Source organism: Leptonychotes weddellii, chromosome 9, assembly GCF_054177405.1.
Source record: "Leptonychotes weddellii isolate Sample4059 chromosome 9, ASM5417740v2, whole genome shotgun sequence".
NCBI lineage: Eukaryota > Metazoa > Chordata > Mammalia > Carnivora > Phocidae > Leptonychotes > Leptonychotes weddellii.
The window spans coordinates 110473530-110491042 of NC_138377.1; the positions used below are offsets into that span (position 1 = coordinate 110473530).

The window sequence follows — 17513 nt, forward strand, 5'->3', positions numbered from 1 at the left end:
GTGCATGAGCGTGTCTGTGTGGATCTATCTACACAAATGTATTCTCAGGGAGAAGAGAGATACCTTGGTTACATCCTCCAAGGCTCAGAGGCCCCTGCAAAATATCCTCTCCCTGAGCTTCAGCTCCCATATTTTAAACCCCTCCCATCAATGTTCCAAATGGCAACGCGGTATCGCTCCCTCAAAGCTCCACCTGTTGAACGTGGGCCACACCCAGAGCTGGCATATCCTGAAGGTTGGGGACAGTCACCTCTCTCACATTCACGCCTCCTGCTTTGCACCTATGAGTGCTTCTTTATTCACCAAGAACACCACAAATGAAGGCGGTGGCGGGATGCTATTTAGTCAACAATTAATAAATTTACCATCTCATGCGATTAAAACACATTATTTTAAGAAAGGCAGGATTTTAGGACACGGCGTTCGAGTCTTTAGGTTTCCTCGGTGCTGTGCGTTCATGGTTGTGATTTTAGAATCTGTCAGTCTCATTAATATGATGTAATCATGTCCTACCTCCCCAGTCAAAGGAAAGTGGGAAACGGGCCAATTCCTGGCGGCTTCAGCTTGACTTCTAAGCAGTAAGGGTCCTGTTTCCCGATCGTATTAGCCCAGCTGAGAAGTGAAATGAATGGATCTTTCCTCCCATCCCTCTTTCCTTCCTGTTTCTTTTTTAACCTCTTTTGCAACACACAAGCTGGACTCAGCAGGGCTGAAGCACATTGCCAGGTGTGTCTGGAAGGAGGTGTTTCTTTGGGCCACTGGTTTCCCAGCACGGTGGCTGTGGGGCGGGGGGGTGGGGACAGGACAATGGCCCGAGCGTGGAACACTGGTGAGGAGGCTCGGGTGAGTGAGCCCGGCTTGCTGCAGCCCCCTCAGTGGGAGCTTGCAAGATGTCCCCTCTAAGAGAACAACGGGGCCATTTCCTACGCCACAAATGCAAGGCCCAGAGAACCTCCAAATACTTGGCTCCCTCTCAAGTGACCTTCCTGCAAATTCTCCAGACAAAACATTTGCTCCTAAACCATGGGTTTGAACCCATAATAAGAGTTAAGTCTCTCATTAGGATCAGTGGGAGGAATGGAGGTTCTTCTAGCTCAGTGACCACAAGCTGGAGAAAGAGAGCGCACTTGCCAAGTGAAACCCAGGAAGCCATTCCCTTCCCACTCAGCTGTGAGCAGGCTGGCCCTGTCACGCACGGCTCAGCTCGACAGGGCACTTTATCTGGTGATGGTGGCCTGGTTCCTAGGAGTGGGGAGTTATCAATGACACGTAATATTTTCTTTCTTTCTCGGATGCCTTACCTCTTTGATCAGAGAGCCCAGATAAAGGGCAGTGAGGGGGGTCTGCTCGGCCGGCTTCATGACAATGGTGTTCCCACAGCAGAGAGCAGGCGCCAGTTTCCACACCAGCATCAGCAGAGGGAAGTTCCACTAGGGACAGAACACGGAGGAGCTTGGGGGACCCCGAGCCACCCCGCCACCCTGTCCCAGAGGCCCAGCAATGTCTCCAAGGAGGATATTTGCTTTGCATGGTCTGGATTTGGGCCGTCAGAGGTAATACAGGAGTGTGCAAAGTTCAGACCTGCATTCCTGCCCTGTGCTTAATGAACTGCATTCTGGGAGATGTTAATAAGTAGTCTTTGCAAAGAGGATTCTGCTGTAGGCGCACTACCTTCTCTTGGAGGTTTATAATGCCATCAACATGTTAAAGGACCTGAAAAATACTGCAGGAATGAGGCCCGCCTCTCCTAAACTCAGATGTCACAGGATCTTCTTCTCTTCTTACAAAATACATCCTAAGCCCCCACTGAATTGCCGTTTGGTGAAATTCATGTTGGGAAATGGCGTTTCTTGTCATCTTTCAACTACAGAGGCAAGGATTCAAAATCACTGTGACAAGAAGCCTAACAAGAGGTAACAGCCACTGAGCGTTCACTCCGTTCCAGGTGCTGTTCCAGGCACTTCACAAAAACTTAACTCATTTGATCCCTACCAACCCATATGAGATAGTCCTGTTATCACCTCCATTTACAGATGGGGCACAGAAGGGAGAGGTCACTTGCCCAAGGTCACAAACTAGCAGGTAAAGGCCGGGATTCATAGCCAGCCTCGTGTCCTCTACTACCCTGCCCCTCCGAGTATCATCTCTGATGAGGCAAAATGAAACCAAGCATCTCCAAGAGAGCAGGTAGCTTGATTCTAGCTGTCCCTCAACCACCCCCATCCCAAAGGAGTCCCTTTGGCTCCTTATGTTCCAAGGACGCCAAACAGAAGAGCTCTCTGCAAAGCTATACCCGCGGGGCTGGCCAAAGGTGGCCACCTTGTGGTCTGGCCACTATGACTTCTCTCCCAGCTCTGCCTGGAATTCCTACCACTAGACAACAAACCTAAGATCCCAGTTCCCAAGGGCCAATATGCTCGGCTAAATTATGGCAGGCATTGTTTTGGGGTGCCCCCTAATGATTGGGATCCCCTCTTCTTCCTGGACCCCCACTCCTTAGCACACAAATACCATCATCTCTCCCTCTGACAAGCAAATCGGCACCTTGCCTTAGCTTCTGCCACTTCCCTTGAAGCTTCTTGGAAGTGCGGTGCCCATATGCCTAGGTCCCCTTCTGTAAGCCCCAGCAAAGGGGTTTCCACTTGGGGTTTTCACCCCAAGCCTCCCACACCACTGTTGGTGAGCAAATCTAACAGCTGTGTTTCTGTCTTTTTTAACTCCTATGAAGGAGAGGACCCTATTGACCATAGTCTTTTTCTGGAAATGTATTCCATTCCTGGGATGCCCCCGATCCTAGCTGCTCAGACTTCTCAGTGGGATCCCCTGATAGTGTATGGGATTTGGCCCAGGCCCTCTTCTTCTCTCACTCTGCACCCCTCTCTGGATGGCCCCCCTCTCAACTTGATGGGCAGAAACACCTCTGTCCTGACCACTGCCCGTGGGTAGCTCCAGCCCTCGCCTCTCTCGAGCCCCCCACCCAAATATGCAAATGCCTGATGGGGACGCTTTGCTTGGCTTGTCCACTGGCCCCTCTATGACATCTGCCCAGAATGACCTTCATGTTTCACGGCACTCCACCCTAACCCACTTCTCTCCCAGTCTTCCTCAAATCCCCCAGCACCACCCTCCACCCAGTTCCAGCCAGGACTCACCCCCAACCTCTGATTAGACACTAAACTCCACCAACTCGACCTCCTTAGGAGCTTTCAAATCCATGCTTCTCCTTGGTCTTCAAACAGTTCCTGTCCTAGCATTTTTCTTCGCGGGGCTTCCTTCCTCAGCCTTTTAACTGACCTGCAAGTTCCTCAGGGGCAAAACCTGGGCATGTCTTCAGTACCTGGGACCCTGGCGTCATGCCTGCCACACAGCGGGCTCTCAGCAGTTGGTGGAAGGGACACACCTTCCTTGTCTCCACGGAGCGCACTTCCAATCCTCTCCCCACGCTGCCGCCTGTCTGCCCAGCCTCCCACCCCGGTGTTGCAGTGGCCTGGGGCTTTCTCCAACAGATGGGCAGCATCAACGCATTCCCTGGCACCTGCCGGGCTCCCCACTGTCCAGTGAATAAAGTCCAGGCTGCCATGGCTCACCGGGTGCCCAGCCTGGACCACCGGACATGCACTCGTCCTCTTCCTCACTTTGTCCCCATCTAAGTGTGGCCTCACCAGCTGTCCTGCTGTTGCGCCCCTCCCCCCACCCCAGTTAGCCCAGGCACCTCGACACCCTCACTGGGGTCATTCCTACTGCTTAGAAGACCCATTTTCCTATTGAAGGATCCTTCCTCATCCTTTAAGGCCCTCTTAAAAGACCCCTGCCCTAGAGAAACTGGGCATTCCTGAGCCCTCTGGCTGGAATCCACGGTGCCTTCTGCTGTGCTCCAGGAGTTGGCCCCCTGAGAGCAGGCATGGGAGCCAAGCCATCCCGGTGACTCTCAAGCACCCAGCCCCAGGCCACAGAGCAAATGCTCTGTTAATGCCGGTGTGATCGAATCAAAACACACCAGAAACTGGTTCTAGAGGCCACAGGGGAGCGGGGCAGGATTCACACGGATCTATCTAGAAAAGTCACCATACTTACAGGAGTGATGGCCCCACACACACCTATGGGCTCATGCCTCGTGAAGCACACCACGTTGTCATCTGGAAGAGAGGTTACGTGGAGAAGAACACAGTGGGATTAATCTCGGCTGAGGGTTTTATGTCGCAAAAACACAAGAAAGAAACCCAGAAGCCCACAAAAGTGTCAGCTCCAAGTCTCATCTAGTCCACAAAGAAGAGATCTTTAGCTCAATGTTAAAAGCAAAATTCCTTAGGAGAAATCAGCACAGGGCCACTTCCTTTTGCAACAAGGAAGGGGGCCCTGGGGAGGGGGGGCAGGGGTGCTGTGGAGAGGCTACCTGGAACAACGAGAAGACAGAGCCCCCGAAAGCTGCCCCCCCACCCTGATGAGGCTGCGTTGGCTCACCTGTGGGGATGGTCCTGCCCTGTATTTTGTCAGCCCACCCTGCAAAGTATCTGAGGGTCTTAATACAGCCCTCCAGGTCGATGAAAAAGGCGTGAAGGAACGGCTTCCCCGTGTCCATTGTTTCTAGGGTCTGCAGGAAAAAGACAACATCTGTGTCAGACGCAGTTTCCTTCTTCGACATCAGGGGGTTAAAGCCAGGGGGCAGGGGGTAGAGAGCCCAGTCCTAGGACACTGCATGTGCCTTGTTCCATGTGTCCCTTCAGAAAGCAAGCCACTGCGTTTCCCATCAGACCTGGCTCAGACTGTCAAGGATTACTCTGCTTTCAAAACAGCTCAGGGGCACCTGGGTGGCTCAGTCGGTTAAGCGGCTGCCTTCAGCTCAGGTCATGATCCCAGGGTACTGGGATCGAGCCCCGCAATGGGCTCCCTGCTCAGCGGAGAGCCTGCTTCTCCCTCTCCCTCTGTCTGCTGCTCTGCCTACTTGTGCTCTCTATCTCTGTTAAATAAATAAAAATCTTTTAAAAAAAAAAAAAAAACAGCTCAGTCGGGGCGGAGGGGGGGGCGTTGGCCAGGGCATGGGCAAGAGTCCCCGTGAAGGACAGCAGATGGAAGTCTGATGTGGAGTCTCCCTGGGAAGGAAGACACGGTGGCATTCGGTCTTCTGTCCGGAGCACAGCTGGGTGACCTGGCCATGAGGGTGTGTGCCCTCTGGGGAAGGTCTCGGGAGGTTAGCTGCCTTCAGGGAGGCTGGAGAGAGGGCTCGCGTCCTCTAACCAAAGGGACGCTGCGGGCTCCTCCTTCCTGCACAGGCTGACCAGCATGGCTGCGGAAAGAGCGACGGAGCCCCGAAGGGGAGAGCCACCAGCACAAAAGGCACCGTCCTCCCCAACCGGGCTGCCCAAGCCGGATGCACAGTGGGAAGGGAGCAGGCTCGCCCTTGGTGGTGAGGGAGGTGATTACCCAGGGCGAGTGGGCAGCCACTCAATGGCAGGGATTCTTTTCTATTTCCAGCCCGGGGTTTAAGAGGACCCCTTTGTCCCTCAGACAAGCGGCCCCAGTGGAGTCTGGCGCTGAAACCGCCTGTCATCCATCTCTGCAGGAAGTGGCCACCCGGACATGTAGCCTGGGGCTGGATTCTCCTTTTAGAGTCCATGTAGTGAGATGGTGACCCACTGGGGAAGAGAGGCCCCTCCGCGTGCACCTGCATCGGCCTCATCTCTGACCTTGACACCTCTGTTGTCACGTCAAGGTGCCCACACCAAGGCTAACAGAGCTGGGTGACACCTAAGGTCACCCAGCGGGGCACTGAATTCGGGGCATCTGACTTCCAGCCAGCACAGTGACCACTCCTTAGGCTGCTGCCCCAGGACATTTGCATCTGGGAAGACTGTAGAATGGCTACACAGGGTGCTCAGGGCGACTCTCAGAACTTTGCTTCAGGGAGGAGCCGAGCATTCCTGAACAGGAGTGACCACTTCCTTCACTGAGCGGCAAGCCCCCAGATCCCTCTCTGACTCAGTTTCCTCATCTGTAAAATGAGAATAATAATAATAAGAGTGGTACTTGCCTCCTGGGGCTGGAGTGAGGGCTAGGACGGGGCCTGCCCACGGGAAGTGCCATGCTAACTGCTTCATGATGACATTAATAACCGGGATGACTATGATCATCTCTCTTTTTGGCAGCTTCCTTTTTGGCAATCCTTATTTGGGGACACTGAGGAGACAGGAGTGTGAGTTGCTGAAGAGGACAGGGCCGATCTGGGTCTGGGATGGATCCCACCCCTAGAGGATGCTGCTCAGGGACCAAGTCAGGCCAAGGTAACATCCAGTACACTGTACTTTGGCTCCTGTTGAGTTACATTCCAAGCTGAAACTTTTGTTTTTCCATGGGAAACCCAACCGTTGCAAATCATGCCGAAAGGTCCCGGACTGGGCTACGCTGGACAGCATCTGCAGATCTCTCAGTGGGACCAGTTTATTCTTGGCCCTTTTCTGGGATGGGACAGGAAGAGAAAGGCAGAGGACCTTGGCATAGCATTGTGGGGCAGTCCTGCCTCCAGTCCTGGCTGGATAGCCTTAGGTTACTTAACCTCTCTGGGCCTCAGTGTCCTCATCTCTGAAATGGGATAATAAATGTGCCTACGATAAGCCTGGTCCATGGTGAGTATTCAGCAAGCGTTGGCTATCTTTCATTATTAACTTGGGCAAGTTTGCCTCCCAGAATGACAACATGAATTTGCCAGGTTGGTTCCATGGAAAGCTATCCAAGCAAAACTGGGGTCTTACTAGATTTAGGCAGGAAATTCTTTTTAAACACACACAAAAAGATTCACAGATGAGCGGACAGGGCTGGACGTGAGAAATCAAGTGTTAGCTACTGATGGGGACTTTTAAACAGTTATTGGGGCTGGACCGGGAGTAAACCACAGCTGCTCCCCAGTTTACTTCCCTTGACATTTTACGAGAAAAAATAGGCCTTCTGAAAAATTAACACACTGTAACCTTCAGATAGGAAAGAGTGAAGAAAAGGGCTGAGGGAACCTGCCCCGAGACTCAGTGAGTGTGCCAAAAGCTTAAAACGAGAAGGCCCAGAAATAGGGCTTGGGTTGGAAAGAGAGTAAACAGGGAGGGCCCCAATTTGGGGGCTTCCAGAAAGAGCACCCACAGAGCTAGAGTCTGGACCCCAGGTGCCTCAGGAAGGGGGAGAAAGCTGGGGCTGCCGGATCCCCCACATCTGTTTCTAAACATCGAATACAGAAGTAAAGACCTAGCTCTGTCAAAACCACTGAGCTGGCAAGAGAACATGATGGAAAGAAGCACTTCGCTGCAGGAAAATGCAGGAAAACCGTATCAAGGTGGAGGGTGAGGGTGCTTTCCTATCATGTGGTCCTGGTTTGAAAAACCATATTTGCCAGTAATTCTCTTGTTCCTTTCATGATGTGGCAAAGAGCCGGATCTTATTTCTTGTGGGCAGCAAGGTCCTGATGGCGAGAGGCAACTCGCTCCATCTGCGATCGCAACACAGCCCCGCCAGGACCACGGGGCGGGCTCCCGCAGATGCAGATGATACTGACACTTGAGGACAGGGTGGGGAGGGGTGCCCAGGGCACATCCTCTCCCGCCTGCTATTAGTCCCCACGGACATTGCAGACTGATGAGCTCATGCTGGGTGAAAACAGAAATGTTTTTGAAAAAGCCAGTCTGGCAGCTTGAGAGTTGAGGCTGGCTTTCGTTGCGGGAAGAAACCAGAGGCTCCGAGGACAGAAACGCTGACCCCGAGAGGGAACCACCCTTGCCCGGGCTGGGGGGCAAACATGCCGGACCTGGCTGGCGGAGTGGGAAGGAAGGAGGGCTGAGCTCTCTGTGCAAACGCACCCTCAGGGCGATGCAGCGAAGAGTGGCACCCCAGACACAGGGTTCCCCCACTCTCCAGCCCCAAAACACACATTCAAGCACAAAAACAATTTCGGCATCCTGGATGATGTGGTCTCCACGAAGGTAGCTACTCTACTGCTCGGTCCAGACATCAGATCAAGAGGGGAAAGAACCATTTGTTCAAATAGGAGGCTGAAAAGGAGATTTAGTCCCCTACCAACCGGGCCTCAAGGTTTGGAGCAACTTCTAAACAGGAGTCAGAGAGCCGTGGGAGGGCGGCGTGTGTAGGTTGGGAAGGACCTCAAGGCAGGAGGTGGCCCTGAGATTTCCTCTGCTCACTCACTGCAAGACCAGAGGAAGGTCTTAGCATCCCTGTAAATCATGCATTTACAACCTATAAATGTCTTCACAGCCCGGTCTGACGGGAGCGACCCCATGTCATGGAGCAGGCTGAATTCACACGCCTATTTTGCCGCAGAGGAACTAAGATGCCTAGAAATTACTGGCCAGGACAGCATGCAGCTGGGCGTGCAGCATTGTTACGAGGATTGCTGTTCCTAATAATAGCTATCATCTACTTAGTGCTTACAGCATGCCAGGGACTCTGCTAAGGATTTTAAGTGGATCATCCTCACACCATTTAAGTATCATTATTATTGGTATCTCCCATAAAGAAATATATGCTCAGAGAAGTAAAGCAACTTGTCCAAAGTCACACAGCTAGTAAGGGGCAGAGCTGGGATTTGAACTGAGGTCTTTCATAGCCTGAGGTGCCCCATAACCAGGTTACCCTGCCCTCACCATCAGTCCGCGCATGCTCACCACTGCCCAGTTGAAGGGTGAAACAGGGGTGATTTTTAAGTTCTATGGGAACAGTGTTTTCTATGTTAAGGGGTGGCATCTATTTTAATAAGAATTCGAAAAAAATATACCAGCACATTAAACCTGTAATTTCATGGATCTTGTCACTTAGGGTGAAGTGCAATTTAACAGTAAAAGAGATTTCATGTTAAAAAAAAAAAAAAAAAAGGTTAATTTCATAGTACAGGTAGGACCAGGATATGGCCTAGCCTCAAAGGACCTGACACATACACCTCCACACAAAACCAGCGCCCTGGGCCTTCCAAGCCCCGCAGGGGCCAGGCGGTCCCACACGTGCCCGCCCATGGGCGTGTACTCACAGCCAGGATGGCGCGGTCCCTCTCCACAAGGTCAGCCAACTGATGCAGGAGCCAGCCACGGCCCAGGGCATCCAGGCGGCGCCAGGGCGAGCCCCTCTGGAAGGCAGCGTGTGCGGCCTCCACTGCCTTGTCCACGTCGGGCTGAGAGGCCAAAAACCAGAGAGTGTCACCTTTTGTCGCGACTGCGTTTTGGGAGAGCTCAGCCGTCAGTTACAGAGAACAGCAGAGAGCTGCGTCCAGCACGCAGCAGGGGAAGGGGGGTTGGTGGCGGTCAGTTGGAAGGTGGCAGCTAGGTTCGAGACGGCTGGACCACCCCCCCCCACCCCCTGTCTGGGGCTTTCAAGTGACTTTTTCCTTCTTTACATCTTGAGTCTTTTCCAAGATTTCTACAATGGCCAAGTATGAGCTTTCCTTCTGATTATAAAAGCGTTTTAAAATAGTTTATAAGAGTACCAACCTTAATTATTTTTCTTGGTGACCCGAGCAGGAAAAGATTTTCCATTTGCTCGCTCAGTTTGGACACACACACACACTTCCACAGTTCATCAGTTAGGTGGGAAATGTCTGTCTTGGCATTTTATTCAAGCTGAGGACTGTGGTCCCATAGTGAGAATGGGGCAGGAGTGCTTCTCGGGATCTCGGAACTGACCGCATCGGAAAAGTCCACAGACAGGGAGGATCTGGAACTTTTTCTCTGTCTTCAGCCTCACCTCCAACCCCACCCCCCACCTCCACCCACCCCACTCCCTGCCCGGGGGGGCAGAAGTGTGGCACCATTCCATGGGCAAGGAACTGGATTTTCTGTGCACCCATAGAAGAATTACAATGGAACCTTCTTCTTAAAAGGCAAGAAGTTCGAGCTTTTTAGAGCTGTTTAATGTCACCCATTCTTACTGCAGGAACTTGAGTTCGAGGCTCTGGTTGCTGATGAGCAACGGGTCATCCCCCAGACCCCTCTGAGCCTCACTTCCCTAGGAGAGTACAACAGGCAAGAGCTGCCCGATGCAGTCAAGAGGGACACTCCACCAAGATTCTGTGTCTCCAAAGCTTGGAGGCAAGTGAAAGCTTTGGCAAGGGAGATATTAGCACTTTGAATTCCTTGTCCCAGGCTCTCCAGCTGCAGGGGACAGGACAGCGTCTGTTTCCGGGTGCTCAGAGCAGTTCCTCAGACCAAGGGAAAAACCAGAGCCTGGGGCAGGGATCTCATTCTCCTCTTTGATACCTGGGTCCTGCACCTGGGAATCACCCACTGAGAATCCTGCTCCACATCATGTCCCCCACGCCCCAGATGCCCCACGTCCTCACGTCATAGAAAGATGAGCTCCTCGATGCTATTACCTTTGTAAACAGAGCTTAGCTTGAGGCACATGCGCACGGGAGGTTCTGGATGGGTAGAACCACTGTGTGTTTCCTGCCTGTCAGAGAACTCTCACTTGTGGGATCCAATTCAAGCCTATTTTAGACATGTCTTCCACCCTGTCCACATTCAACATTACCCCTACATGTACAAGAACATCAGATGATTACTCTAGTGGTGGAGAAGAGGTTTAGATTTCCCTTCTCTCCTTAGAAAAGCTTTACCTTCAAACTTTCCTCTAATACCACGTATATTTAAAAGCGTCTGCCTTCGGCTCAGGTCATGATCCCACGGTCCTGGGATCGAGCCCCGCATCGGTCTCCCTGCTCGGCAGGAAGACTGCTTCTCCCTCTCCCACTCACCCTGCTTGTGTTCCCTCTCTCGCTGTGTCTCTCTCTGTCAAATAAATAAATAAAATCTTTAAAAAAAAAATAAAAGATACTTTCCGGCTTTGAAATGTATCAAGGACACAATCAGAAGTCCATTATATATATATAACTACATATATAGTTATAAAGACTATAGCTTTCCGTGATCATTTCAGGTTCTGGTAGAAAGGAAATCTGGTGATTGCATGATATTATTACCCCTGCATGACTTGGTTAGCAAGTCTTTTTCCCTGCGAGCCTTTCTCTTTCAAGTGTCTCCTGCCAGAATGCTGCATTTGGTGAAACATACCAGCCGGAAATGCTTTCTGGAAAGAGGGTTTCATGCCTCCAGGTTCGAATCATTGATAAAAACCTTTCCTTTAGCCATGTGACGAGGATAGCTGAGGTCATCCTTATAGATGGGGAAACATCTATCAAAGGAGAGTGACTCTCTGCAGTGGATCGCCCCTAATTGATCCCATTCTGGGCCGTGTGTGTGAGAAGCAGCTAACTCAGGTCCTACCCTGAGTATGGGCCAGGTCTGTCTTACAGCTAAGCCAAACGGCCTCCTTATCCTCTAGTTATCTCTAATTTAATTACTTGGGGGGTGGGGGTGGGAGTTCGGGGCAGCACTCACCTTATCTCCTTCTTCTACTTCACATATTTTTTCTAGAGTTGAAGGATTATATGTGGCAAACTTTTTTCCACTCTTGGATTCGTGCCATTCATTGTTGATGAATATCTAACCAGGAAAGGAAGTTGTAATGCATTAGGGCTTAAATCAAAATCATATCATTCCAACATGCTGAGGACCTTAGGTAACGTCTTGTCCTCCCCCACCCTCCTCCTCCCCCTCCCTCACACTCTTTTACAGATGGGACCTGGAGGGGAGATGGAATCACATGCCTAACCAGGAACACACTCAGAATTAGAATCCAAGGCTCCTGAGTTCTAATACATTTACAGAGAACTACTTTTCATCCTAATGAAACTAAAGTCATTTAGAATTTTTCTAAACATCGTGTCCTCTTTTTATTTATTTATTTTAAAGATTTTATTTATTCACTTGACACAGAGAGAGAGAGCGCCAGCGCACAAGCAGGGGGGAGGGGCAGAGGGAGAGGGAGAAGCAGGTTCCTCGAGCCAGACTCGATCCCAGGACTCTGGGATCATGACTTGAGCCGAAGGCAGATGCCTAACCGACTGAGCCATTTAAATCATTAACATGGACTCAAGAAGGAAGAGCCGAGTTAAATAGTTAAAGAGTATAAGTTAAATCCTACATCCTCATTGGGAGGAAGACCAAATAGGTTTATACATATAAAGTGCCAAGGGATCTTCCTGCCCTTGAAGGGTAGGTCAGCAGTGAGCACTCCCTTCTGTCTCCTCCCTGTTGAAGAAACCCCCAGCCAGATTGCCAAGGAACTGGCTTTCTACCAGGATCTTCCTATATTCCTTAATCTTTGTTGGTGTATATCGGTACTCCTCCCACAGTCTATTTAAAATGCCTATTTTCATGCTGGCTTTAATAAAAGCCCGTGTTGGAATATAAAGATAGATATTTGGGCTGGGAAGTGTTCTGGTTGTATGAACAGATGTAGCAAATAACCGTTTATATCTAGAACCAAAGAACCTACAAAAATCACTTCGGAGCCTCAATTATCTAGAACACAGCTGAGAACAAGGACGTTAAAAATAAAAAGACATCATGAGCAAACTAAAAAAAATTCACAGAGTTCCCACGCTGAAAGGTGTGTACTATTTACTCTTAGTTTACTCTAACTGCTAACTGCCTTAAAAAAGTACCGCAAAGAGAGGGCCTTCAGAAAAGAACCAGGAACAGAGGTGACAGATAACACACAAAACACGTTCTGACAACGTGGAGGTCCCGGCTATCCAGATGATCTGCTGCTGAACCGGCATGGGACAGGCTGATCATCACAGCCCTTCATGGTGTCACAGAGACCCCAGTCACAGACACAAGGAAGACACTTTAGAAGCATTTCCATCAAACAAAATGCCACCAATAATTTCTAAGTACACACCTAGCTCATCGAATTCCATTTCTGTATCTATAGGCATATCTTTTATCTCTCTTTGAGTCATGTAAAAGAATCGTGTCCCTCCGAGGGCTAATTTCAATTACTGTGAATTTTATTCATTTAGAACACTTGACTCCCCAGTGATGATAGACAAGAGGGGAGACATCTCATCCAGAGTGCGGCTTGGTTACGGTCTCTGCCCTGGGCTCTCCTGTAAAAACTCCAAAGCTCACTGGGAGAGAAACTCGCTCTGGGAAGCTGCTGGGGGAGACCGTTTTGATCACTCTCCCCAGAAAGCAGGGAAGGCTCAGTAGGGTGGGGACAAAGCACAGATGGCCAGATCTTGTGGGGCCGGTGGGCAAAGGCACCCTGTCCCGCGTGTGGAATCCAGCGCTGAGAGCATCCCTTGCCTGTAGGATGTGCCCATCCGACTTCTGGAAGCTCAGTGCCTTCAACAGGAGGCCAGGCCCCCAGGGAAGCACGTGGAATCGGCCAGGCTACAATTACAGGTTTATTCTTCCAGCTGAAACCAAATCCAAGAGTTCACTCTTGCCATCCAGCAAGCAATCACTCGGTAACAGCGAGAAATTAATAAGTGGAGAAGAGAGGTTCAGTTAGCATGGGGAGGGAAGTGCAGCCAGAGAGAGAGGCCCATTTGTCGGAAGATGAAATTTCGTGGGTTAGAAAATACAGACCATCAGTGAAAACTGCTGATTCTAGATCCTTCCTGGTATCAATTCCAAGGGGGAGGGAAAGTGAGAAGATGGTAGAAGAGAATATAAATAAGGAGGATGGAAACAGATTGCAACGATCAGATGTCTGTTACACTTCACCTCCAAGCATGGTCTTCCAAAAAAAAAAAAAATTACTTGGTCGGTCATGACATTGATCCGTAGTCCCTCCTAATGAGCGACTTAAAAAAAACCGTCAGACTCCTCAACTCTGACCATATTTTCCCATCGCGAGGTTGCCAATTTAGCAAAAATTTTTTTCTATATACTACGCTAGTAAGTAATCTTGTAAGTGGTTTCTACTGTTGATTTTCTCGCCGCTAAAAAGAAGACAAAAACACAAATAAAGTAGGGGTCAGTAAGTGTGGTCTACCAATTATGTTGTCTATACTGTTTTTAGCCCCAAATCAGGTTAACATGTCCAGAAAAAAAAACAAAACAAAACTGTTCTCCTCAACTTGTGAATTGGTATCAGATAAACCTTATGGAGGTATAAAAATTAGGTTCCGGGATTCACATTTTACTGAAGGAGTGGAATGGCATGTCATCCGGGCTGAGCTGGAAACCACAGCGGCTCTGAGGAGCCGGGTGCCCCAGGGTGAAGGTGAAGATGGTGGCCACGCAAGTGAGGTCTGTTGATGCCATTTACAGTAACCTCCACTGGACTTCAGCTAAACCCAAAGGAGTTATGTTTTCAGAACAGGAGATCGGAGCGAATTGTAGCTTTTATAAAAGAGATCAGAAAATCGGGTGTTTGAGTGAACCAGAAACTCTTAAAGAGAATCTCTGTTACTGGAAGGCATTTTCTAAAGAAAGGAAAGGACCCCCCTCCTAAAGTGAAAGAGACTGCTATCCTCTGAGATCTGGTGGAAGGGGGATGCCGAAGGGGATTCCCCCTCTCCACCCCCTATCAGAGTCCCATAGCAGAGCCCAATATGCAAATGTGAGAATAGGGGCACCTGGGTGGCTCAGTCAGTTAAGTGTCTGCCTTTGGCTCAGGTCATGATCTTGGGGTCCTGGGATCCAGCCCCGCTTTGGGCTCCCTGCTCAGTGGGGAGCCTGCTTCTCCCTCTCCCTCTGCCCCCCGCCATGCTTGCTTGCTCTCTCGCTCATAAATAAATAAAATCTTTTTTTTTTTTTAAGATTTTATTTATTTATTTGACAGAGGGAGAGACAGCGAGAGCAGGAGCACAAGCAGGGGGAGTGGGAGAGGGAGAAGCAGGCTTCCCACTGAGCAGGAAGCCCGATGTGGGACTCGATCCCAGGACCCTGGGATCATGACCTGAGCCGAAGGCAGATGCTTAACGACTGAGCCACCCAGGCACCCAATAAATAAAATCTTTTAAAAATGTGAGAACAAATGAGGAAGTTATGACAAAGTCATCCTTCTGGAAACTGGACTTTTGCTGGGAAATGTTATCCCCAAGGCTGGGGCTCAGACCCACCATTTCCGGCATGTCCTCCGTTAGCAAGAAGCTCCATGAGTCAGGTTTGAAAACTAACAGGACTTTAAGGGGCTCTCACACTCCACCCCTCCGCACTGCCTGCCCCACTGCGGGCCCCGGGCCTCGGTTCTGCGGTTCTGGCTCTCCTGCTTCTTTCCTAGGCCCTGTCTGTCGCCGCTCCAGCCAGAGGCTCCCTAGCATTGCTGGCCGGGCTTGCTGTCCCTCGGCCACCACCCCGCTGGCTGCCTGGGCCCCACAGCTGCTGGGGTAGGCCTCTGCGGTGGTCAGCCTGCGGGCCGGGAGCAAGGACAGAGCAGCTGGAGGCCTCACCCTCCACAGGGAAGGAGGGTACAGTGGCCTGGTGTCAGGCCCTAGTAGCCTTCCTGGCCTGGGAGCCCCTGAGCATCTCAACGCCTCTCCCCAGCCTTAATCACACAGCCGGTTCTGCTCCACCAGGAAGAGGGGGCACCCAGCAAGACAACAGACACTGGTCACTCTGTGAATCTGCTAAGATCCTCCTCTCTATCCACTCGTGAAGGGCCGTAAAGAATTGCAGAGAAAGAAGGAAACTATCCATAGGTGGCTGCATTGCTCTGATAGGACTCAGAAAGGTAGAAAGGCAAAGGACAATAACATAGCAATTTCCGGCTTCTGTAGCATTAAAAAACAAAAACCTTACAAAACAAAAATAAAACCAAACGGCACCACCACCACGAGGCCAGCACCAACAGCCTAGCGATCTGAAAAGAGGTAGGTACTCTTCTGAATGTTCCCAGAATGGGTGATGGAATTTTCGCTCTGACGCGGATACCACTAGAAACTACGTTAAAAATAATCTCCAGCGTTTCTGGTGAAGTGTCTCTGTTGATTAGGGAGCCCTCTGAAAACAGTTAATTTAAATGTCATGTGATCAGAGGCAGAGCCGACATGAAGTGCCAAGAGACCAAGATCTGAAGGCCACACATAGTGGCCTGCAACTTTCTCCGCTTGATTAAAACTATTTGAGAGACATAATTGCTACTTTTGAAAGTAAAATTGATGGGGAAATTTTCTCAGTGCTGTGTCAGCTGGAGTTGGGGGGAGGGTACGGATAAGATGCAAATTTAAAAAAAATTAAAAGGAGGGAAAGTTGGGGAAAGAGAAGCCAGCCGAGACTCTCGGCCTGCGACCCCGCGGCCCTCCCCGCCCCAGTCCACAGGCTCCGAGTGTCCTCCCACGGGACGCGCTGCCCGCAGCCCTCCTGAGCCTGGGCTCCAGGCCTCGCCATCTTCCTTTCTGCCCTAGGCAGGTGATCTCACCGCTTTGCCAACGCTCCAGCCTCCCAGCCCAGCGCAAAACAGCAGAGACTCCACGGGGCCGTGGTGCAGTGGGGCCTGGCCACCCGCGGCTTCCCAGGCCGGGTTCGGACACCATCGGGAAGCATTCTCTGTCGGTCAACACCAGGGCCGCGGGCCTCCAGGGCTGTTTCAGCAGTGCTCCCCTTCCTACTCCCCCGGGCTCTACTGGAAAGCTAGGTAGGCCAAGCACCGAAGGTACGACGTCTCGCCCCGTGCTCCCGATGACACGGTTCTGGAGTCTCCAAGTCGCAGCTCCCCAGTGCAGACCGAGCTCTCAGACCAACTCTCGGTGTTCTCGGGCACCCTCTGACCCTCCCGAAGCCCGACCCGCTGAGCCCCCGAAACCGTGCCGCAGGGCCTGCGGGGAGACCAGGGGTACGGCGGCCCGCACCTCGGCTCGCCTTCCAAGCGGGCCCTGCAAGGGCACGTCGGGGCCGCGGCGCGGGCGCTGCGCAGCGTCCCTCTCCAGGCTTGGAGGCTTAGAGCGCTGAGCCCCGCCGCCCGAGAGCCCGTCCCGGAGTGCGGATCGCGGAGTCCCCTTCGGGGTGCGGGTGGACGCGCTCCCGCCGGGCAGGTCCTGCGCCGCCGGACGCGGCTTCGAGAGGGCCGGACCCAGGCGGAGAGGCTCCGGTCATGGGAGCGCCGGGCGAACTCGGCTGAGGGCGCGCCGCCCGCAGCGCCCCGCACCCTCGGAGCGGAGCGGCTTCCCCGCCTGCTGGCTCCTCGTCCCCGCCACCCCGGCCGGACGAGCCCAGGGCGGAGCCAGGCGACCGTCGGGTGGGATGGGCGCCCGCCTCACCTTGGTGAACTTGACCTCCAGGTTTCGGACAGGGCGCGGCAGGGCGGGCGGCTTCCTGTCCGGCTGCCCGTTCTCCACGGCCCCGTTGGTGGTGGCCATGGCTCTTCTGCGCTCCCCGGCCCGAGGCGCCCGAGTCTGTGGCGCTGGCTCCCGCCCGGATGGTGCGCAGCCTGCTCGCGGGGTGACAGCTCCGCGCCGCTTTATGGAGCGACCCACGCCTCCCGCCCAAGGGGGCCGTCTAATTGGCTGCAGGACCGGAGGAAGGGAGGGCGGGCGGGAGGGGAGGGGGCCGGCCTGCCTCACCCCACCCCGCCCGCCGCCCCTGCGGGAGCCCGGCCACCGCGCCGCGCGCTCCCCCGCCCCCCGGAGGCTGCCCTTGGAGGAGCTCCCCCGAAGCGCCGCCGGGCCCCGGAAGTGC

At 52.3% G+C, this 17513-nt stretch overlaps 1 protein-coding gene across 3 annotated transcripts in view; it reads right to left on the bottom strand.

Annotated features, from left to right (window-relative positions):
• The window catches only part of ALDH1A3 (aldehyde dehydrogenase 1 family member A3), a 37519-nt gene extending 20232 nt beyond the window's left edge, over positions 1 to 17287 (bottom strand). Inside the window, exons 1-6 of one of the 3 annotated variants that reach the window (XM_081831549.1) lie at positions 17096 to 17286; positions 11379 to 11483; positions 9017 to 9157; positions 4462 to 4591; positions 4075 to 4136; positions 1302 to 1430 (exon numbers count right to left, since the gene is read on the bottom strand). In XM_081831549.1, the coding sequence (XP_081687675.1) occupies positions 1302 to 1430; positions 4075 to 4136; positions 4462 to 4591; positions 9017 to 9157; positions 11379 to 11483; positions 17096 to 17194 (666 nt within the window). In that variant the 5' untranslated portion in view covers positions 17195 to 17286. Of the gene's footprint in view, positions 1 to 1301; positions 1431 to 4074; positions 4137 to 4461; positions 4592 to 9016; positions 9158 to 9473; positions 9717 to 11378; positions 11484 to 17095 lie in introns of those variants that run through there. The other 2 variants (XM_081831550.1, XM_081831551.1) reach the window with 2 other exon arrangements.
• Between the last annotated feature and the right edge of the window lie 226 nt (positions 17288 to 17513).